General features: G+C 33.2%; 1 protein-coding gene across 7 annotated transcripts in view; it reads left to right on the plus strand.

Moving 5' to 3' along the window:
* LOC128982824 (TRPL translocation defect protein 14-like) overlaps positions 1–24,989 on the plus strand; it is a 191,853-nt gene that overhangs the window by 36,290 nt on the left and 130,574 nt on the right. For all 7 annotated transcript variants that reach the window (XM_054401848.1, XM_054401846.1, XM_054401841.1 and 4 more), the window contains exon 4: positions 22,315–22,352. In XM_054401848.1, the coding sequence (XP_054257823.1) occupies positions 22,315–22,352 (38 nt within the window). The remainder of the gene's footprint in view (positions 1–22,314; positions 22,353–24,989) is intronic.

Genomic DNA, 24,989 nt, shown 5'->3' on the forward strand with positions numbered 1-24,989 from the left:
AAATTAACTAAATGAACAGCTTTTTTTTTAAAGTCAAAAGTATTTTCTTATCACACAACCAATGGACTGTAAACAATACACATTGTTGAATACATATCAAGTACAACTAAATTGATAACTGTCCTGATTTTTTTTTTAGCGAATTTCCCTATAGGGAAGTAGCTATTACCGTAGGTGGCACGGTAAGACCTAGACCCGGGACCGATTTACTTTTTAATTTTGATGTCCCCAGAGGCCAAAAACACCATTCATTCAAATTTTTATATATGTATATACATATAGACTTATATATATACTAGCTGTACCCGCGGGCTTTGCCCCGTTTAACTTCATATGTGAGCTCGTTCGCATGGCTCAATCACGTCCTGGTTGAAGTTCGTTCGCTACGCTCACTCACCTTTACGGTTGGAGCTCGTTCGCTGCGCTCACTTGCCTTCAGGTTAGCTCGTTCGCTACGCTACCTCGCCTCCGGGTTGAAGTTCGTTCGCTACGCTCACTCACCTTCTGGTTTCAAATTAGCTGTTGTCAAATATATAAAAAAAAAAAAAATAATAGTGCTGCACTCTGTTGGTAATCCTTGTAACTTTAATACTATTGAAAATCATAGAACAGAACCAACTTGTTTAATTGAAACAGCTGTTATGATTCATTAATTCCATTTAAATATGGGTACTCATTAGGTTTACATGGGAAACTCCAGAGCCACTGGGGCGGAGCCCGAGAGTCCGATTAGAATAAAAACCACTTAGTTTTCCTATTTAATGCCTAAAGAATCAGTGTACCAAATTTCAGCCTCCTAGGTAAGTGGGAAGTGGGAGAATTAGTGATGAGTGAGTGAGTCAGTCAGTCAGTCAGTCAGTCAGTGAGGGCTTTGCCTTTTATATATATAGATATATATATATATACGTCCGTGAACGCGATAACTTGAGTAATTTTTGTCCGATTTTGATGAAATTTGGTTTAAAGGTGTGAAGCGGGATAAACTTGAATGAGTTTGCGAACCAGCACGATCGGACCATGGGAACGGGGCTTTACAGGGGGTTTTATGGGGTAAAAATTGGGTTTTCTCACTTTTGACCCTCAAAACACAAAATTTCCCGATTTCTCTTTAGACCTTTTTAAAGAGCTTAAAAAAACAAATAATTTAGTATATAAAATAATTATTTTTTCGATTATTAGTAACGGAGAAAATTAAAAAAATTGTAAATTTAAAATTCCCATGTTATTCTTATGGAGAATATTGTCAAATGTTGTAGTTTGCTTGTTTATGGATATATTTTGATCAAACTTGGCAAATTTATTTATTTTCTACTAAGCTATCAATATTTTACTCAAAAACACACTTTATTAGTTTCCTTGTAGCAGCAAACCTAGGTACTCGTTAAACCTAATGTTATTAAAATATACATTTAACTGAAAATCAATTCAGACAAATGGAAATTCGCTTAGTAGGCAGGTTTGCTGCGGCGGGGGTATTTTTTAACTTGTTTGATACTCAAGTAACATACCAATTAAATAAGTTACAACTTAACTTAATTGGCCAATAGTGGTATTGCTTGCTAATAGGTAAGCTTAGGATTAAAATCAAGATATTAGGCATATAATATATTGTTCTATCACTATTCGTAAAAACACACTTAGTCCAAGAATTTTAGGAATAAAAAAGCCATTCGACTTAACAAATTTGGACTAAGTGGAAACTTTGCACAGTTGTTTAGTAAGCCTAAATAAATAAAATTTCTTAAGTCCCCATAAATCCCGGCTTTGCTTCAGCTGCCATCTTGGAAAATGGCGGCCAATTTTAATTTTTTTGACAATATTTCACAAACTGTATATATTGGTATTAGAGAATTTTTGTAAATACAAAAGTTAAAGACCGTCTAAAAATACATCTTTTTTATATTACAAGGTTTGCTCTATCTCTAACAGTTATTGAGATAAATAATAAAATTTTGTATTACATTTAAAATTCACATGTTATTCTTATGGAGAAAAATAAAATTGTTGCAGTTTGCTTATTTATGGATATACCTGGAGGAGTATGTACTCCTGGTTAGTATGTGAATAACTAAGACTTACAGTATTGATCTCTGTATTAAAAATACGGCGAAAAAGGGAACTCTATAAACGCTGTGTGTCCGTAGAGACGATAACTTGAATTACTTTTGACTTGAGTCCGATTTTGATGTAATTTGGTTTGAAGGTGCAAGGCGGGATAAATTTGAATAATTTCGCAAACCAGCATGATCGGACCATGGGAACGGAGTTCAACGAAGGGTTTTATGGGATTAAAATGGGATTTTTTTTATTTTTTTACCCTTAGAACTTTATCAATTGTTCTTTGAACCTTTTGAAAGAGCTTAAAAAAACAAATAATGTAGTATGTAAAAGTGTTTTGCACAGTTATTGGTTACGGAGAAATTAAAAACATGTTTAATTTAAAATTCCAATGTTATTCTTATGGACAATATTGTAAATGTAGTAGTTTGCTTGTTTATGGATACATTTTGATAAAACTTGGCAGATTTATTTATCTAATACTAAGCCATTAATATTTTAATAAAAAATCCACTTTATTAGTTTCCCTTTAGCAGCAAACCTAGGTACTTTTAAAGAATATTAATTTAATAGATTACACCCGTCATGTGTACACCAGTGTTTGTAGGCCTACAGTTTTTGTCCCTGTTTTTTTTATGTTTAAATGTTTTGTGTTATTTTTGTAAACTTTGACGCGACCAATTCGAGAATGGTTTAAGTTCTTCAAGTTTGTGACCTGATGATGATGCGAATGCATTGAAACGTGCGTAGTCCAGTATAGAAACAGAGGAATCACAAGGCAGTTAAAGGTATTTTAACCTTTTTACAATATTAATAGATTAATTGAAAATCAATCCAGGCAAATGGAAATTCGCTTAGTCGTCAGGATTGCTGCACCGAGGGTATTTATATAGTGGGAACATTCCTATGGACTAATTACATTGATTTGTTGTGCTTTTATTTGCATAAAAGGGGTAATGGTCTTATTTTAAGTAAAATAGTTGGTGAAATTGTAACATGTAGCCGTCATAGACATCATAACCGGAAACTGCAGTGGGTCCAGACGTGACACCCGAGTTGAAAACACTTATTTAGACACATACATCAACATTGAATGGTAAAACTGTCTATATATGACTCGTACACAGCCATCGATGTCGGATTTATATGCGTTTTTGCACCAAATTAGGTTGTTTTGTACGATTTTTCTAGTTTCTTGACGTGATCCTTTGAGTAAAGCATATCGAATTTGGTATTTTTGTAAAGCCCTTTTAACGTGCTACAATCTTCTCCTTAAGTTATTTCTAATATATTGTATCAATAAAACGTTATCAACAAAAATAACACAAAAATGTTTAAAAATATAGGTTTTTGCAAAATTACGAAAAATGTACTAAACATACAACAGAAATGTAAATGTAAGAAAGATAGCATGTAAACTTGTCTTTAAAACAAAGTTCATTCTGATCTGATACATATACAAAGTTATTTAAAAGTAAGTCATAAAAAGTCAAGTAAAATATATCCATTTTTAATTTAGACCTTTCTGCCATTTTGATGACGTCATAATCGGAAACTGCAGTGGGTGCAGACATGACACCCGAGTTGAAAACACTTCTTTAGACACATACATCAACATTGAATAGTAAAACTGTCTATATAAGACTCGCGCACGGCCCTAGAGGTTGGACTAATAGACATTTTTGCCCCAAAATATGTGTTTTTATGAGATTTATCTACTTTTTTGATGTAATCTTTTGAGTAAAACCTTAGACTAATCAACACAAGAAGACTCCTCATCCCATTGTACATTTTGAAGCTTGTTTTTTGTGTCTAGTTCATGTACGTCCACACAGATCGCTAGTGTAGACAAAATTTTGTTTCTATTATTTTAGGGTTATTTTCATGATTTGTTCTTTACTATTTGGTTATATGACTACTTTGGTTATGTAGAAGACCAGTTATTGTTTATGATTATGCAGTTTTATTTGGTTAAACGATGTTTTAAATGACTGAAATATCAAGAAACAAATTGTAAACAAAACATAACCTCTACAGTTGGACGTACAGAACTAACAATAAAATTGGTTTCAGCTGTTCTATAAGGATGACAAATCTACTAAGGGAGTTTGTTTTATCTATGGTAAAACATATCGATTTTGGCATTTTTGTAAAGCTTTTTAAACGTTTTAAAACTTTTTTCATTGGTGGTTTTTGATATATTGTATCAATAAAACGTTACATACAAAAAAAAGCACAAAAATATTTAAAAATACAGGTTTTTGCAAAATTACGAAAAATGTACTAGATATACAACAAATGTGTAAATGTAAAACAGATAGGATTTAAACTTATCTTTCAAACAAAAAAAGTTCATTCTGATCCGACAAATAGTTTGCGAAATATACGCTTTAAAAAAATCAATGGCCGCCATTTTGATGACGTCATAGCCGGAAAACGTGGGGGGTAGGAGGTAAACACCCAGGTTTTTTTAACTTCCTAGACATCAAACTAAAACGTTATGCAAGAACATTGAGTATACGCAAGTTTGCACACTAAAGTATAGCCAGCTGCAGGACTATTAGGAATGAGTTATGATATGAATTCATTATGAGCAAAAAAAAAAAAAAAACGTTTAGTTAGTATAATTTTGGTATCATAGGATGTGATTCAACTTGGAAAAAATATCTCATTAGGCCTGGTCAAATCAGAAAAAATCGTGACGGCTGAATTTTCAAGGCTTAAACTTAACCCTCCCTGGGCTCCTTATAAATAAAATTTGAATCAGATCCGCTACGACTGTGCAAAATTGTCTAATCAATCGTTTCTGAAATACAATTGACTTTGTCTGAAATACATCTGACTACGCTCAAGTATATGTGACAATTTCTTAAATACCTATGACTACTTCTGAAAATCAATTGATGTTTTCTGAAATAAAAGTTACTATTCAGGAATGCAAATGATACTTTCTGAAATAAAAATTATAATTCTGAAATACAATTGATGCTTTCTGAAATATTTTTGACACTTTCTGAAATAAAATTAGAAAAGGTGTAGTTTTAACTTCACCAATGTTCGATGTTATATTAATACCTTCACCGACATTTGTGGTATTATCATCAGATTCTATCATTCAAAATTTTTCTGACATTTGTGGTAAGCCTATTGCTGAATTCGCCACTGTTCTTGGAGATATTGCTAGCCTTTTTGATGTTCACGACATCATAACACTTGATTCGAGGAAATTCAGGCAACATTCCTAAGTAAGACCAACAGACGCCACAATATAGGTAGCCTTGCTGACATTTATTTGCTAAATCATCGCTACAATCCTCAATATTTTCCGGCATTATGGCTATCATTGCCAAAACTGCACATCTATATCGCTGACTTCAGTGATTGCCAGCATTGGTGAAGTTCGTGGCAATAATGCTTCCTTTTTCAAGGTTTGCAGCAAGATTGCGAGCTTTTCTGGCTTTGCTAGCATCAATGACATAGTAAGCTGCAAGCTAACAATACGCTATACAAAAATATCAGAAATTTTAGACTTATGTTTGGAGTCTGCAGAATTTATATATATATATATGGGTTCAGAATAGCTAGACTCTCCTATATATTTATATTCTATATTTTTAAAAGAAACAGTTTAAACCAGACTATTTTTATACTGTTCTAACCCTTCCCGGACGGCCTATAATATGTATACAGACAGCAAAATATATTTAAAAAAAATCTAACAAAAATTTTTTTTTACATTTGTAATTTATAGAGTGTTGAAAATAGTTAATCTATGCAGCACTTTTGTCCAAAATATTTCTTGTTATTTAAAAAAAAATAAAGTTTTTGTTAAATTTTTCTATTCTTCTAGAAAAACATTCCTAGTACGATGGTTAAAGATATAATTGAATAAAAGAACATTTTAACAAAGATTAATGTTGTTATATATAATCAACCATAACAATAGATGTCGTACGGTAATAATATGTGCCGTGCCACGCCAAATTAGGTAGGCAGATATATATGCACCTACCTTCCGCTATGCACAAAATGCTAGAGGATATATATATCCGCCTATAGTCCGGCAAAGGTTCAATTATGATCCCGAAATCCACCTGAAAATATTTTTAGAAGTAATATATCCCTACCAAGTAGATGGATATTTCTAGTCTGATAATTTTTAGAACCTCTTTCTAGTGAATTCTCGTATAAGGAATAAGTTATTACCGAAGGTCTCATGGTATGACCTAGACCCGGAACCACTTGAATATTTTTGTTTTGATGCCCCCTGAGGCCAAAAACACCATTCACAGACACAATTAAATAAAAATATATATTTAATATAATATAATATCTTTAATTAGTTGTGTCTGTGGATAGTGTTTTTGGCCTCAGGGGGTATATTTATGTAATATAATAGACGAGGGGACCCATGCGCAAATTGCGCATTTCAATAGGGTTTAAAAAACTCTTGTTTGCAATCAAATAATGCAATAGCAATACCATATCTTTTCATAGATTATGTTTAACTAAGATCGTTATTAGGTGAATAAAACTACAAATTTATATTTGTTAATTTTTGATTTACACCGTATAGAGTGATTTTGCTTACCTCATTCAGGCTAGATTTATCAAAAAAGTAACCTATTAAAAAACCGAATTTATAATCTTACTTTGTCTTTTGTTTACAATCTGACTGTTAAACATTCAACTGAAGCATCAGTTGTTATACAACTAGCATTTAACTGTTGTAAAGAAAGTTGGTCAGTATCACTGGATCATTGAAAGCATCTCTAGAAATAGAAATAAATAAAACTCTAGGAAGGCAAAGCCCTAAAAGATATTTTGTTTTTAATTACCATTCACAGAGTGCACTGCTTCAAAAGTGACACATCAATTTTAGAAATCGGTTAAGTAGGATGGCTGGAAAAGGGATGTTACAGCTAAAAACCCTTATTTTATTATATAAGTATTAATAGATAACTACAAGGTGGTTCACGTAAGGTGTCTCAAATTGATTTCAGACAAACCGTTGGTCTTACGATAATGAAATAAATTTATTTCTCATCAAATCGACCTCAAGGAATAGTAACTTAAAAATATTTTTAATGTTTTTTTAATACATGTATTCAAAAACCAGAGGGTCACTAGTGTGAATCCCGGAAATATCAAATACAAACATATATCATATGAAACATCATTTTAAAGTCTTATAAAAAGAAATATTTTGGTGAAAACAGAACTTAATTATCTTGTTTAACCATTGCAAAATGGCGGCCACTTTTTTTATTTTTTTGTTTTGAGGTCCCTAGAGGCCAAAAACACCATCCGTTCAAATTCATATACAGTAGACTTCCTCTTATCCGGATAACGGGTTTTCCGGTTAAACCGACGTCCCCAAAAACTCATTAAAACGGACTGTTTACTGTGATTTTCGACTTAAATTTAGGAGAGCATTGTATTTAGACACGTGATCACTGGTCTCAAATCTTTCCCACGAGAACAGTCGTTTCAGTACTGCCCACTTCCTGCCGATCTAGTCTGGTTAAACCAATGTGGCTGATAAAAATTGTCCGGTTAAACAGATGTCATTTCCGCCGAGTGTAGTCTGGTTAATCCGATGTCCGGTTAAAAGGTATCCGGATAAGAGAGAGTCTACTGTATATATATATATTAGCGAATTTCCCATATAGGGAATAAGCTATTACCGTAGTACTCATGGTAAGACCTGGACCCGGGACCGATTGTATTTGTCATTTTGAGGTCCCTATAGGCTAAAAACACCATCCGTTCAAATATGTGTGTCCGTTAGCGCGATAACTCGAGCAAAAATGATCCGATTTTGATGAAATTTGGTACAGACGTGTAAACCTACGTTTATTTGAACGAGTTCGCAATCCAGCATAATCAGACCATGGGAACAGGGGTTTATGGGGGGTTTTATGGGGTAAAAATGGGGTTTTCCCATTTTTGACCCTAAAAACAAAAAATTTTGCAATTTCTTTTGAAATCGTTTCGTAGAGCTTAAAAAAAGAAATAATTTAGTATATTGAAGCGTTGTTGTATGACTAACAGTCAAATAGAAAATTCAAAAATAGTGTAATTTAAAATTCCCATGTTATTTTTATGGAGAAAATGAAAATTGTTGTAGTTTACTTGTTTATGGATATAATATTGATAATATTTGGCAAATTTATTTATTTCATCCTATACTATTGACGTATGGTCAAAAAACACTTTTTACCTTCCCAGTAGCAGCAAACCTAAGCACTCGTTAAATTGTTATTTAAATCTATCTATACTTATTAAATACGCAAGCAGGATTTTTGTGACAATTACTCCTCCGAAACTACTGAACCGATTGACATGTTTTTGGTGTCATTGGAAAGAGCGTAACGTTAAGTTGTGCAGGAAACTTTCTTTTTAGGTAAATAATTAGAGAGTGAGGCCCTGTGGCCCTTTAAAGTTTCGTATTTCTCCATAAGATTAACATAGGAAACAAAAATTGTTATGAAACTCCAGCTGTTGTCAGAAATTAAATATTATTAATTTGGTCTCCATGGAAGCATGAGAAAATTCACAATGTTTACATTTTGATTTGACATTTATTTGTAAACAAACAGAACTGTCAAATGCCTATTTAGCAAGGTGTCAAGGCCTTGATGTGGTAGTGGTAGGGCATTGGGTTTATTTAATCTTAAACTTTATGATAGATTATTTATTATAAATCTATTTGAATAATTATGAAACAGATTTTTCCCGTTGCGAAGCAAAAATTAATAGTGAGAAGAAGAGCATATGTTAATTGTAAACAGTCAATGTGTAAATTATCCATGTTGTATTAAAAATGTGTATAGTTTTGGATGTGGTGTGTGTTTAATGATATAAGTTATTAGTTATTGAATTTTTATTTTAAGGATTTGGCATATGAGTAACCCTATGATAAATAACACCATTTCAGAGCTCTGCCAGGTTTTGCCTAACTCTGACCCTTAGATTTTAAAGTAGCCTACACCTTATTGTCTACAAATTGGCTAAATAACTTAGGTACGGTACTTTATAAAAGATTACAGCCTTTTTACGTTGACTTAAATTGTAAACTTACCTTTTCCCGTCCATGGACAGTTTGATTGTTAAAAATTAACCCTCTAAACTGGAATAGGACTGTTATGTAAATTGCGAGTATTTCCATTAGTTATAAATCTTTTAGTTGACTCTTTTAAAATCATCGGAAATTATGACTGTTATTAGTTTTTAAACAAGTTATTTGTTTATAAAAATAACTCCTGTACTTCTTTGGAATTGCTCGAAATTCAAGCAACATGTACACTAGTAGGGAATAAATATGTCTTATCTATGGAAGTATTTGAGTCAAAATGTAATCAGACAAGTTGAAATTCGCTTAGTCTGCAGGTTTGCTGTGATGGGGGTATATATATATACAGTGTGTAAATTAAGTATGGAAACAAATCTGTATTTTTAAAACCGAAATAGATAGAAATATTCTATTTGTGGCAATAATAGTTAACAAAGATTCCGCAATTTTTCACATGAAAAATATTTTTTTACCCCCCTAACAGGGTAGGTGGTAGGGGGTGACTTATTTTTTTCAAATAGCAACCCCTATTGAGTGACCCCTCATTTTGAAGAGTTTGTCAAAAGAAACACAATGACGCAAATCCGAGGTGAATATCTCACTCCTAGCCCAAATGGCGGATATTCCAAAATTTGATTTATTGTACGTGAAAAGCACCAATTTCACAAATAATGGAAAGAAATCTGTATTTTTAAAACCGAAATAGATAGAAATATTCTGTTTGTGGAATTGATTGTTGACATAGGTTCCGCAATTTTTTTAATCAACAATATTTTTTCAACCCCTTTAACAGGGTAGGGGGTGGGAGTGACTTATTTTTTTCAACAACAACCCCTATTGAGTGACCCCTCATTTTGAAGGGTTTGTTAAAAGAAAAAGAATGACGCAAACCCGAGGTAGATATTTCACCCCTAGCCTAAATGGTGGGTAATGAAAAATTTAATTTTTGTAAAAAAAGCCCATTTTGGAATATCCGCCATGTTAGCTAGGAGTGAGATATTCACCTCGGATTTGCGTCATTGTGTTTCTTTTGACAAACCCTTCAAAATGAGGGGTCACTCAATAGGGGTTGCTATTTGAAAAAAATAAGTCACCCCCTACCACCTACCCTGTTAGGGGGGTAAAAAAATATTTTTCATGTGAAAAATTGTGGAATCTTTGTTAACTATTATTGCCACAAATAGAATATTTCTATCTATTTCGGTTTTAAAAATACAGATTTGTTTCCATACTTAATTTACACACTGTATATATATATATATATATATATGTCCGTTAGTATGATAACTCGAGCAAAAATGATCCGATTTTCATGAAATTTGGTACAAACGTGTAAACCTACATTTATTCAAACGAGTTCGCGAACCAGCATAATCGGACTATGGGAACGGGTTTATGGGGGGTTTTATGGGGTAAAAATAAGTTTTTCCCATTTTTGACCCGAAAAACACAAAATTTTACAATTCATTTCCAAACCATTTTGTAGAGCTTAAAAAAAAAAATAATTTAGTATATTGAAGCGTTATTGTGCGCCTTATGGTTACGGAGAAAATTAAAAAAAATTGTAAATTTAAAATCCCCATGTTATTGGAGAATAAGTCAACTGTTAGTTTACTTGTTTATGAACATATTTTGATCGAATTTGGAAAATATATTCATTTCTTACTAAACTATAAAAAAAAATAACCACCTTTTTACCCTCCCTGTTGCAGCAAACCTAAGTACTTGTTAAACTAATCTATACTTATTTAATACGCAAGCAGGTTTTTTGTGACAATTACTCCTCCGAAACTACTGAACCGATTTATATATTTTTGGTGTCATTGGAAAGAGCTTAACTTGAAGTTGTGCAGGAAACTTTATTTTTAAGGAAATAATTAGAGAGTGAGGCCCTGGGGCCCTTTGAAGTTTCGTATTTCTCCATAAGATTAACATGGGAAACAAAAATTGTTATTAAACTCCAGCAGCTGTTGTCAGAAATTAAAAGTGAGAAGAAGAACATATGTTAATTGTAAACAGTCAATGTATAAACTATCTATGTTGCATTAAAAATGTGTATAGTTTTGGATGTTGTTTGTGTTTAATGGCATAAGTTTTATAAGTTATTACATTTTTTATCAGATTATGAAACAAGATAAAATATTTACAGGAAATTTTGATTACAGTATGCTGCAAATATACATGCAAATATACATAAATATGATAAATATACATATATATGATAAATATACATGTAAATATGCAGTGCAACTGTTATATACATCGTGAGTATTTCCATGAGCTACATACCGGTAATCTTTGAGTTGACTGTTTTAAACTCATTGTAAATATGACTGTTCTTCGTTTTAAAATAACTTCTGTAATACTCTACAATCGCTTGAATTCGAGCAACATGTACACTAGTTATATTTAAATCTATATCTATACTATTATATAAAAATCTAATGGTGTCTGTCTGTATGTGTGTTACTAATAGGTGCAAAAACTACTGAACCAACTGGGCTTAAATTTTACAAAAATATAGCTACCATACCAAGGACCATTATAGGACTATTCACATTTCGATACTGACCGTAGGCTTTGCTCCTTTGGCTTTAAAAGTTCTGAGGTGAACATTTTAAAAGTAAATATTGATTGGTCTCCATAGCTGCGATGAGAACACTAACAATGTTTGTTTACATTTGCTTTTACATTTAAATGTAAACAAGAACTGCTAAACTGCATATTTCACAATTTCAGACAGCTGATACAAAGAAATTAATTATAATATTTTCCATAACTATGAGGTAGGTTTATTTTAATCTAAGGTTTTATCATGGATTATTTATTCTAAAACTTTGTCAATGATTATAGAAAAAAAGATTCTATAACCGTTGCTGTATCAACTCCGGCTCTGCTTTGGATTTTTTAAAGAGTCTAAGTTATGAAAATAATGTTATTGATATGTTTTCATGGAAACAGTATGAAATTTACAATGTTTAGATGTTTTGTATGAGTTTGGATTTTACTTTAAATAAATTCTAACTGCTAATGTGTTAGATGAACTTAACATAACTTGCACATCACATTGTTTTTATATGGATATGTAAGTAACTAAAGAATACCATCAATGACTAAATTGTACGTTGTTGATTTTTGTTTTCTAAAATCTGTTGTATATGTGTAACTATATTTAATTATCAAATGGTAATACAAAATACTCTTATTTTATCTTAACATAGCTTTCAGTTCACATTTACTTTATTTGATACATTTATTATTTGTGTTTTGCCACACCACTGATTAATTTAAACCAAGTAAAATATCATAAAACTAAGCAGTACACAGTGTTCTTTTGTTTCTAAAATCAATGAAATATCTGTCACTATGTTTACTTAATGGTAAGTGTGAAATTGTAAAGGCAATAGGATGGATCTGATTAAAAGAACTGGTTTGTATAAGTTGTTTGTTGATATTTTTGTATAGTAGAATCAGAGATGCAATGAAACATATACTGTATTTGCTATTACATTTTGTAGTCCTTGATGCTTTGATAATCATATTAGTTTTGTCTGCTGTCTTTAATGCTAAATAATTTTTTTTTTATAGTACCCATAGATATAATTTCTTTAATATTTCAAAAGACTGTATTGATTAGGCACAGCAATATTTTCTAAAGTTTATAACAGCTGACTTAGTTTTGGTAATGATTTATTATTATTGTGAGTGAAGAAACTGACAAGCGTCTAGGCAGCCAGTGCAACTTCGAGGATCGTGGATCAGAACACCCCCACCACCGCACCCACCGCACCATGTCGTACGCTTCCGAATCATACCGGCGCATCAGCATAGCCTAACTGTTCACCGAAAATTGTTATCTCTATCACTGTCGCTGTCAAAACGTATCGTTTGTAGGTTAAATTTAAATTAAATATAATTAAACTGTCATAACCTAACCAAACTAACCAAACTTGCTGATAATGAAAACTCGAATTAAGGTTTACTAATCGAAAAAAATAGTTATCTTCTAAAAATAAAATTATAAATATCTTGAATTCAATTTGATATTTTTTTAATAAAATTAAACTGTCATAACCTAACCAAACCAACCAAACTCGCTAATATGAAAAAATTGTTGACAAAAAGTTAGTGCCACCAAGGGATTTGAACCCAGCACCTACAGATTATCAGCCCGGCACGCTATCCACTACACCACCAAGGCTCATGACTCAACTCCGTATCGTTGCGGTAATGGTTGTCGTTACGCCATCGGCACGGAGCGGTGGTGGGGGGTTTTCCGATCTGATCCACGATCCTCGGAGTTGGCTGCCTAGACGCTTATAAGAAACTGAAGATGGAAGGATTTGTGATTTAATATAAAGAGTGAAATAAAAATAAATGTTCATTTAAATTAATTATTAGTATTTTTGCAGCTTCAAAATTGTAATTTAAAATGTCAATAATAAATTAAAAGATATGTAGCCTAATTAAGGGAGATTAAGGTAAATCATGTATGTCAAAGTTTTATTTGAAGGATTGGTCAGTTTTTCTTATATCAGCCTACACAAGATTTAAAATTAATCAAAACCAAAATGGTGGTATCCACTACTTACCAGATTTAAAAGTCATAACTTAAACGTTTCTCTTAAGGCCATAAAAGTTGAATTTTGTTTCTAAAAGCGTTGGCGGATGTGTAACTATTATATGCAACAGATGTAAAGATTAAATTGTTTCTATTTTGTGTCCTCTTTCCGTTGCAAAGCACGGGTACAACAGCTAGTAGGGAATAAATATGATATTTTTTAGGACAAATTTTAATGTGAAATCTTATCAGGCTAATGGAAATTCGCTTAGTCCGTAGGTTTGCTGCGGCGGGGGTATTTACAGAATAAACTGTATTTTTCTTGAAATTGCAGATATCTTTACCCTGATTCAAATATTGCATTTCTTATGAGCTAATCTTAATTCTGTTATCCAATATTATAATATAATCTTAAAAACAAAATAATTCAAATAGCATCATTGATGCTTGACAACTGAAAAAAATTAGGTGATATATTAGATATCACCTGATTTTACAATTACCTTCACCTATTGAACCAATGTATTATAATCAATTGCATGCACCCCACGTTTTTTGTTTTAAATTTTACAAGTATTTATACTCTTCACATATTAATAAATTATTTTCTACTTTTTAGTGCATTTAAAAACGTTTTGTTTTAAAAAAGTTTTTTATTTATAAATTATTTTCTCTTAGATATCGTACATCACCTAAAAAGTCTGGTTGTTGCTAAATAGAGTACTACTAGTGTACCTGTTGCTCGAATTCGAGTAATTGCGAAGCATTACAGGCGACTCAAAGATTATGGAAATACTCACGATCTACACAACAGTTAGATAAAATCAAAATCTTTTGTAAATATCTTATCTTTTTTTCAAAAAGCTGATCTTGTTTTTTAGTGTTTCTACAAATTTTTCCCTCTCATAGCTGCATTAGGGCATTAGGTCTATAATAACGATTGTAATTAAAAAAAAAACATTATTTCTTTTCTTCTACTTGGTTGTGTTCTATGACTTTTTCTATGTTTCCATTGTTTGCAAATCGGTTATTTTAATGATTGCTCAAGAAATGTAGCATATTGTTAATTCAGTTTTATTTTTAGCCTATATCAAATTGTCCAGGATTTCTCGCTTTTTTCTATTGTAATAATTTCACCAACCCAAGTTTCGTCTACAGATGCAATACGCCAAAGAATGTCACCTACGTGCAATCTCCAAGAAGTGGTAAAAAAGGCAGAATCCAAGCCATACAATAGATATAAGTTAACTCCATAACAAATAATTTTAAGAGTTACTGTGATGTTAGGATTTTCCACTGATTTGGTAATAGAACATTATATTGCAAAACATGACAAGATGCAGAATAAAATCGATTTTAAAATCAAGAAAACCCATTGCAAATCCTGTACTTCATTTTGAAAAATTCAATAAATCACAATTTAAATATTAACAGCTGTTTCATTAAAAGGTAGTGTAGAATTATGCATATGGTCGTAATGTAAACAAATCTGAAGAGGCAACTTTAAAGGCTTCTGGGGCAGAGCCTCAAGGGAATTAACCTCGTTCCTCTTTTGATGGCTCATCTATAGACCAAGACCTTTCTTTAGAGACCCCTACCAAGTTTCTACGCCCAGCCGTTCTCTCAAATTAGCTGGGACAAAAACCCAGTTTTTCCTCCATAAGAATAACATGGGATGGGAATTCAAAGGCCACTGGGGCAGAGCCCCAAGGGAATTTACCACGTTTCTCTTTTGATGGCTCATCTACAGACCAAGACCTTTCTTTAGACACCTCTACCGAGTTTCTACGCCCAGCCGTTCTCTCAATTTAGCTATGACAAAGAAAAACAGTTTCAAATTAATATATAGATTATTGTGGCCTCTGTTAACAATTAAGTTGCGTTTTATATGGGAAATGTATGTTGTTTGTTGATAACTCAAAACCTAAAACATGGGTATAATATGGTTTAAATTTGCTTGCAATAGCAAGACCTATAAAATGATGTGCTGTTTGACACATGATGCTATGATGCTATTAGAGAGTTTTGGCTATGTAAATATTTTTTAAAACAAATTTGATACTGGTAACCATTTTTTTGTTTTTAATATATTGTTATAATATTGGATACCAGAAAATACAGGTTATTTTGTAACAAAAAGTGGCTGCCATTTTGAAACTGCCAAAGATAATTTAGTTCTGCTTTCACCAAAATGTTTCTTTTTAATAGGGCTTTAAAATTATGTATAATATGATATATGTTTGAATTAAATATTTACGAGATTAGAACTAGTGACCCTCTGGCTTTCGAACACCCTATATTAAAATATTTCCTTGGGCTCGATTAAGTGGTAAATAAATTTATTTCATCATTGTAGCACCAATGGCTTGTCTAAAATCAATTTGAGACACCTTGTGTGAACCACCCTGTTTACGTACCGGTAATTATAAATAAATTAAAATTTCATATATATATATATAAACACACACACACACACACACTTATTTAAACGAATTCACGAACCAGCATGAATGGACTAGTGGAACTAGGTTTTACTGGAAGGCCGTTTCACACTAGGTGCCCAGATTCAGGTGTTTTCAGGCTGAAATTTTGTGATATTTGGGTGTATTTAAGATTGAAATGAATGAAAGAAAAGAAATCATACTTTCCTAGTTGTATTCTAAAATATACCCCCGCCGCAGCAAACCTGCCGACTAAGCGAATTTCCATTTGTCTGAATTGATTTTCAGTTAAATATATTTTAATAACATTAGATTTAACGAGTACCTAGGTTTGCTGCTACAAGGAAACTAATAAAGTGTGTTTTTGAGTAAAATATTGATAGCTTAGTACAAAATAAATAAATTTGTCAAGTTTGATCAAAATATATCCATAAACAAGCAAACTACAACATTTGACAATATTCTCCATAAGAATAACATGGGAATTTTAAATTTACAATTTTTTTAATTTTCTCTGTTACTAATAATCGAACAAAAATACTTTTATATACTAAATTATTTGTTTTTTTAAGCTCTTTAAAAAGGTTTAAAGAGAAATCGGGAAATTTTGTGTTTTGAGGGTCAAAAGTGAGAAAAACCAATATTTACTCCAAAAAACCCCCCGTAAAGCCCCGTTCCCATGGTCCGATCGTGCTGGTTCGCGAACTCATTCAAGTTTATCCCGCTTTACACCTTTAAACCAAATTTCATCAAAATCGGACAAAAATTACTCAAGTTATCGCGTTCACGGACGTATATATATATATATATATATATATATATACATATATAAAAATTTGAACGAATGGTGTTTTTGGCCTCTGGGGACATCAAAATGAAAAAGTAAATCGGTCCCGGGTCTAGGTCTTACCGTGCCACCTACGGTAATAGCTACTTCCCTATAGGGAAATTCGCTAAAAAAAAAAACAAACACTGCTCATGTGTTAAAGACGTCATTAGGATGATTAAAGCAGTGTGTGTAAAAAGGCAATGGATTGTATTTTCAAAAGTTGCAGAATGTCTACGGCATGAACTATGGTATGCTTCAACAGTTTAGCAGATTCTTCCCTATTGGGAAGAAGATTTCTTTGCAGGTGGCATAATAATATTCAGATCTGGGCCGATTTTTTATGGCCCCATAAGAGAAAAAAGTTAGTTCAAATTTTTAAATAAAATGTATATTTTATTCATGTAAAATTATGAGGCTTTAGCTAAAACAACACTTCAAAGAAACAAAAAAAACAACAAGTTTTCTATAGAAGCAAACTTAAGTGTTCGTAAAACCTAATTTTATTTGAATACATGAAATAAATCAGACAAGTATAATAAAACATTTTAGTATTATAAAAATATAATGAAAATGAAAAATTGTTTGCTTCAGCAGGGTTTATTGTCCCACATCATTTGCCTTCAAACCAAACCAAAATATAATACTTATCAAGTGCTTGATATCAATTTCTTCATCCACATTGAAAACAACAAACTTCCCTATTGTGTTAACAAGAGTACAGTATTAGAAAATCAACCACACTAAACCACTCATGGACTTCAAATGCACGGAAAGACAGGAGAGTGTCCTAGCTGCCCGTGCGATGCGATGGTAATTCACAGACTACGTGATCGTAGGTTTCAATTGACATCCTTGAGTATTTTTGTATAATTCAGGGTAAACCCTAGATTACAGTAGATATGGTAGAATTCACCAAATTAATGCCTTTCTGTAAAATTTCATTATTAGGTGTTCTAGTGTACAAAAAATTCCTCTACAATAGAGTTTTCTTTAGGTCAGTGACAAACTATTAAGCAAAATAAGCTTTTTCTTCACCTTTTCCCCTGGAATGGCATGACCACATACTTTTTTATCCACTCACTGCTGAAGTGTAACTGAGACAGGGCTCCAACGTCCCCGCCACACCGCACTGCCCAACAAATTTTTGCCGCTCAGCTAGGACGCCGCCTTAAACTACTTATTTATATCCAAGCAAAACCAGCCTGGAACGCACAATTGTGAAAGAGTACATAAAAGCCAATGTTCTAAATCTAGCCATTCGATCCCGTCCTGTATCGGAAGTTTAGGTTTGTCTGAGCGATTTTTGCACCCGGACAGGGGCCTGTCCGGGCGAACCGCACTGGTGTGAAAGCTCTCATACGATTCAATAGTCTAAACAGCTTTGTCCGGTACTGGATGGTTTATTGGTATGTCAACGCACTGGTCTGAAAGAGGGCTTATGGATGATAAGTAAACTGTTGTAGTTTACTTGCTTACGGATATCCTATATTTTGATCAAACTTGGTAAATTTATCTATTTCATATGAAACTGATAAGATCTTCATTTGCTCCACTCAATAACATTTAAATAAAATGCCCCACCGCAGCAAATGCCCCCACCGCAGCAAACCTGCCGTCTAAGCGAATTTCCATTTATGTGAATTGATTTTCAATTAAATCTATTTAAATAACATTAGGTTTAACGAGTACCTAGGTTTGTTGCTACAAGGTAACTAATAAAGTTTATTTTTTAGTAAAATATTAATTGCTTAGTATAAAATAAATAAATTTGCCAAGTTTGATCAAAATATATCCATAAACAAGCAAACAAGGTATAGAGGGAAATTTGGAAATTTTGTGTTTTGAGGGGTCAAAAATGAGAAAAACAAATTTTTACCCCATAAACCCCCCCCCCCCCATAAAACCCTGTTCCCATGATATATATGATCGGATTATGCTGGTTCGCGAACTCATTCAAGTCAAAATCGGACAATAATTACTCAAGTTATCGTGTTCACAGACATATATATATATATATACACTAGCTATGTGTGTGTGTGTATATATATATATATATATATATACTAGCTGTGTGCTTGTTCTACGCACGGGGATCCTATAGTAGTAAGTTAAAACCTTAGGGCCTATATAAAAAACAGCAGTTGGTTTACATATTTTCAAATATGCTGGCCAAACTTCTAGGTGCACGCTCATTCTTCCCGTGTGTGGACGAAACAAAGGTAGTCTAGTTAATAAGTCTGAGCTGGTTAGTAAGGCGACCAGTGCTCTTGTCCTGACCGTATGGAACACTTAGAAATATGCACTACCAACAGACATACACACAAAAATACAGAATTTAATTAGGGAATTTGCTACGCTTTAACCAAAGCGAAGTACATATACTTTAGTGTCACCAAACTTTAACAATTTATATTTGCTTAATCCGAAGATACTTTTTCTTATACTTTTTCAATGAAATGGCGACCATACTAAGTACGTATTTTAAGCCAAGTAATGGAGATGAGTGTATGATGAGTGGCGCGATCTTGTAGTCTTGTCAGTGACTAAGGCCGACTTATTCCTTAGACACAGCTGTTAATTAATATCCCATACAGCTAATGGCAACTAAGGGACCTACAATTTATAGTGGAATCCGAACCACATTTTTGCCTTGGTATATACGAATTGGTCTAATTTTCAGGATAGTACTGCGGATAGTCGTAGTACTCACTCGTGCGGACGTTAATCCACACCAGGGAGTATCGCATCCACAGTGCATGCCTATAAATATCCACAATTCATAACCTCATATGATACAAAATGATGTCGAAATGACGGCTTAATGTATGAAATGAATTACTAAATACAATTTAGTTTAGAAGGCTTAATTTACAACACAAAGGCTACGAACTATTGATACATAAACAACGTAAAGTGTAAACAATTCATGATGGTTTGCTCAATAAATGTTTTACACAAATGCGTTGTCATTTTCTTAGCACAAACTTACATTTTGGAATCCAGACAGAAAAAGCAAAACTTTTACAGTATGACTTCAATTTAAATTGAATACGACTGTAATAAATAAGGTGCAACACCAACGATAACTAATTTGTAAATAGTGATGTGTTAATACGTAAAAATGATTCTCGCTGCTAGCACAGTTTCTAAGGAAAACAACCAGTACGAAAAACCAAGGTTTACAGTTAAGAACTATAGTACATCCGACCAACTAAATGCGTAAATCAAGTCCCGAGGTTATTGATCTCTCTTGGTTTTGGATTTTCTCACAAAAAGTTATTGAAAATCAAAGTTATTTCCCATTAATTGCATTATTTGTAAACAAATTTTAATGTAAACATATCGGTGACAGTTTGAAAAACAACCTTATCCCAACAACTTGCTGTTATTTAAATGAAGACGACGTATTCTATAAACCATGTTTGGTATGCCTAGTAAACATTAGAAGGAAATGTGAAAAAATCACACAATGTTGGGTTTTTGAACGTTTTAAATTTATTTCCTAAGTAGGTAGGCCATGTATTCTAGGTAAAAGAATCCGAACCACATTTTTACCTTGGTATATAGGAATTGGTCTAACTATCAGGATAGTACTGCGGATAGTCGTAGTACTCACTCGTGCAGACGTTAATCCACACCAGAGAGTATCGCATCCACAGTGCATGCCTATAAATATCCACAACTAGTGACCTCCTAGTAGCTGGATTACAGGACAACGCCATTCTGAGCAACGCACAGACGAAACTCTAATTTTATTTATATAGATATATAAAAATTTTAACGAATGGTGTTTTTGGCCTCTGGGGACATAAAAATGAAAAAGTAAATCGGTCCCGGGCCTAGGTCTTACCATGGTAATAGCTTTAAGGTAATAGCTACTTTCCTATAGGGAAATTCGATAAAACACACTTTATGACATTCCTTGTTGTAGCAGCAAACTTAAGTAGTCACTAAACCTAATGTTATTTAAATGGGGAATAAATCTAACATGTTGAAGAGAATATTTCATTGGAAATCCATTCCCGAGTCAGCAGGTTTGCTGCCATAAGGTTATTCAATTTTAAATAACAACTAGTGGACCTGTTGCTTGAATTCGAGCAATTGCGAAGAATTACAGGTGTTATTTTAAAACGAATAATGGTCATAATTTCCGATGACTTTATAAAAGTCGACTCAAAGATTATGGAAATACTCACGATGTACACAACAGTTAGATATAATCGAAATTGTTTGTAAATATCTTATCTTTTTTCAAAAGCTGATCTTGTTTTTTAGAGTTTTCTACAAATGGTTCCCACTCATAGCCGCATTAGGTTCTCTATAATAACGATTATAAATGAAAAAAAAAACATTATTTCTATTTCTTCTAATTCAGTTTTATTTTTACAGTTTTATTATTAGGCCTATATCAAATTGTCCAGGATTTTTTCCATTGTAATAATTACATACACCAACCCAAGTATCGTCTACAGATGCAATACGCCAAAGAATATCATCTACGTGTAACACGCCTACGTACAATCTCCAAGAAGTGGTAAAAAAAGGCAGAAACCAAACCATACAATAGACATAAGTTAACTCCATAAGAAATAATTTTAAGAGTTACTGTGATATTAGGATTTTCCACTGATTTGGATTACACATTATAACATTACAACATTATATTGCAAAACATGACACGATGCAGAAGAAAATCGGTTTTAAAATCAGAAAAAACCTTTGCAAATACTTCATTTTGACAAATTCAGTAAATCACAATTTAAATATTTACAGTTGTTTCATTCAAAAGTAGTGTAAAATTATACATATGTAAACAAATCTGCTGAGGGAACTTTAAAGGCCTCTGGGGCAGAGCCCCAAGGGAATTTGCCTTGTTTCTCTTTTGATGGCTCATCTACAGACCAAGACCTTTCTTTAGAGACCCCTACCAAGTTTCTACGCCCAGCCGTTCTCTGAAATTAGATGTGACAAAAACCCGCTTTCCCCCATAAGAATAACATAGGATGGGATTTAAAGGCCACTGGGGCAGAGCCCCAAGGGAATTTACCACGTTTCTCTTTTGATGGCTCGTCTACTGACCAAGCCCTTTCTTTAGACACCTCTACCGAGTTTCTACGCCCAGCCGTTCTCTCAAATTAGCTGTCACAAAGAAAAACAGTTTCAAATTAATATATAGATAATAAAGTTGACATGTTAATGGTCAACTTATCTATAGTAGCCTATAGATCTTTTAATTACTGTACTAATTCTATGACTGAATAACGAAATAAGTATAGCCTATTATAATATTCCTATAAATTTTAATTTTCCTCTAAAAACTTATTTAAATATGATTTTTTTATTTTTTCAGTGGTGGAATAAAATTCTCAGACCTGTCAGAGGAAGAAGGTAAGTTTGGTTTGTTGTTTTGTTTTACTAAAAGTGTTGATGTTTTAGTTTGTGTGATTCTTTCATACTATTTATAGATGTTACATTAAAGATTTGAGCATTGTTGATAGTTTGATATTATAGTGTTAATCTAATAGTGTCTGTGTAGTTAGGAATGTAACTTTTTGCACTAATCTTTTCATTTTAGTTGTTGTCTGTATAGACATGATCTGTTTGTCAAACAATCATTTGAGTTAAAGTATTGTACTCAATGGCATTTGTTTGCCAAATGATATAGGTTTGTACTATAACACAAAAGAACCTCCATCTTTGTTTTTAGTGTAGTTTACAAACTTAACTGTAAATAGCTGTAACAGGTATATAAATTACCAATATGCTTTTTATCAAGACCTTTGTTCAGTAGACATAAGTTAGTAAAGTGTGAATTTTCCTGCTGGTCTCTTTGGTTAGAAAATATTCTCTGGGTGTATCCAGAGTACCCGTAGGTCCAAACTCTTTGTACAACAACTTGTGTATGCTGAATCTAGAAACTGAGGGCGTATTCTATGTACTCCCTCTCCCCCACCTATCATCCTGTAAGAGGCACTACTAGTAGCATCTGGCATTCTGGAGCACCAGATCTGAGGGCTTGCCAGGGACTAGATGTAATACTTAACCAGATATGATTATCTGACTGAAAGTAGTAATTTTTACAGAAACTGAGATCTATAAAGCCAATTAGGTTTCATATTTGAATGTTCACATATTTTGTGCTTATTTATAAAAAAATTAAATCTATGTAATCAATAAGATTACATACCAGTAAGTAGCCTAGATACAGTACTGTAATAAGCTTAATAAACGTTATCAGTAAGGGCCATGTCATACGAGCGCTATTGCCGTCGGCGAGTCCGCGTTAGCCGGACCCTGTCATACTGAGCGCTAGCGCCAGCGGGACGCATTTGCCGCGTGAGCACTGTCAGAAAAACTGGAATACCTTTGGAGTGATCATTACGATATTTGATACGATGTTTAATACGGAAAAATTTATTTATTTAGTTGAAAAACTGCCACTGTCTGTACGATGTAAAGTCGAGTGATTACAGCAACAGGCAACTGAAGGCACAGTGCTGGAACGAGGTTGAGGAGGCCATGCACGAAAACTGGAATCAGATGACAGTAGTCATGATGATAGTAACTAAAAAATTGATCTTCATACTTCCTGTGTTCCTGGAACATCAGATGAATCCGTCCTGTCGACAAACGAGAAGAAAGCACAGGATGGGTTCCCCATCGTCTTGGATTCTTGCGATAATACTCTTCATATGTATCTAAAATGTGCAAAAAGCTGATACAACCTAACTGGATGGTGTCCATCTTGGTAATAACATAATTGCCGCGACGGCAAATGCGCCCGGAAGACGCTACGTATGACGCCTACCTGGCGTTGGCGGGACGGCATCAACGCAACGCATTTGCCGTCACGTATGACATGTACTTTTTCCGGCACTATCTCGACGGCATCTGCTCGACGGCAATAGCGCTCGTATGACATGGCCCTAATCTGACACATACTTTCTCCCATTAGCCCGTCAACAACCTTTATCATGGGTAAACGATGGGAGGAACTAAGATATTTAATAGATAAAATCACAAAAGTTTCATTAACTTTTGAACAGTAATTTTTAACAGGAATGAAGGGATGCACTATTTTGTTTGGAATTATAACAGAAGAGTTTCAATCAAAATCGGTTTTTGTTTCAAAAAATCAATTTTTCCGTTTTTAAATTGGTGTTTTATGGGAAAATAACATAAGTTACAATAACTTTTGAACCACAATTTTTACAGCATTGGGGGTTGCACTATGTTGTTTGGAATTTAAAGGGCTACAACATACAAAATTTTCATGAAAATCGTTTTGGGCCATTTTTGAGAAAATTCGATTTTTTCGTTATTTTATGGGTTTTTATGGGAAAATCCCCATTAAAAATTAAAATAAAAAAAAATGAAAAAAACACCTGGGGATATCATGGGCTAGTACCTACACACCAAATTTTGCCAAAATCGGACTACAGGTGTGGTCTGTAGCTCTTTACACATCCAGACACACATACGGGGTTTTACCGAATACTCGCAAACACCTAATTGTGGCATCTTTCAAACTGCGGCCACCAGTGGATGAAGGAAAGTGGTAGAAACATGTGTGCATTGATATTTTTAATGAACACTCCATTTTAACATCTAACATTCCTGTTTTTAATTGTGGCACCTTGCCACAAATCGGTATATATCAACAGTGTGTGGACAGGATGCCACTAATGCGTTGTAGCGCTTGAGCGGTGTGTTTGCCCCCCCTACTTTTCGCGTGCGCTGTTGCCAGTTCTCCGTTCTAGTTCCTTCATTCCGTTCTGTATTCATGTGGCTATGCCCTAGCCGCTGTAGCTCATTGCCCGCGCTCATCACGTCGTCTTTTATTAGTGTAACGATTTTTTTACATACAGTTTTTCCAAGCTCCAATAATTTTGTCAATTATTGGATTTAAAGTCAATGGACCAAATGAAATGTTGTGAGGATTACATAAAACTACATGCTATGTCGTTGATATTTTATCGTCACATTGTATGTATGGTTTACGAACTTAGATACTTGGATTAAAGG

The sequence above is a fragment of the Macrosteles quadrilineatus genome, unplaced genomic scaffold (genome assembly GCF_028750875.1).
Source record: "Macrosteles quadrilineatus isolate MER2022 unplaced genomic scaffold, UCM_ALF_1.0 Scaffold_1__1_contigs__length_201487025, whole genome shotgun sequence".
Lineage (NCBI taxonomy): Eukaryota > Metazoa > Arthropoda > Insecta > Hemiptera > Cicadellidae > Macrosteles > Macrosteles quadrilineatus.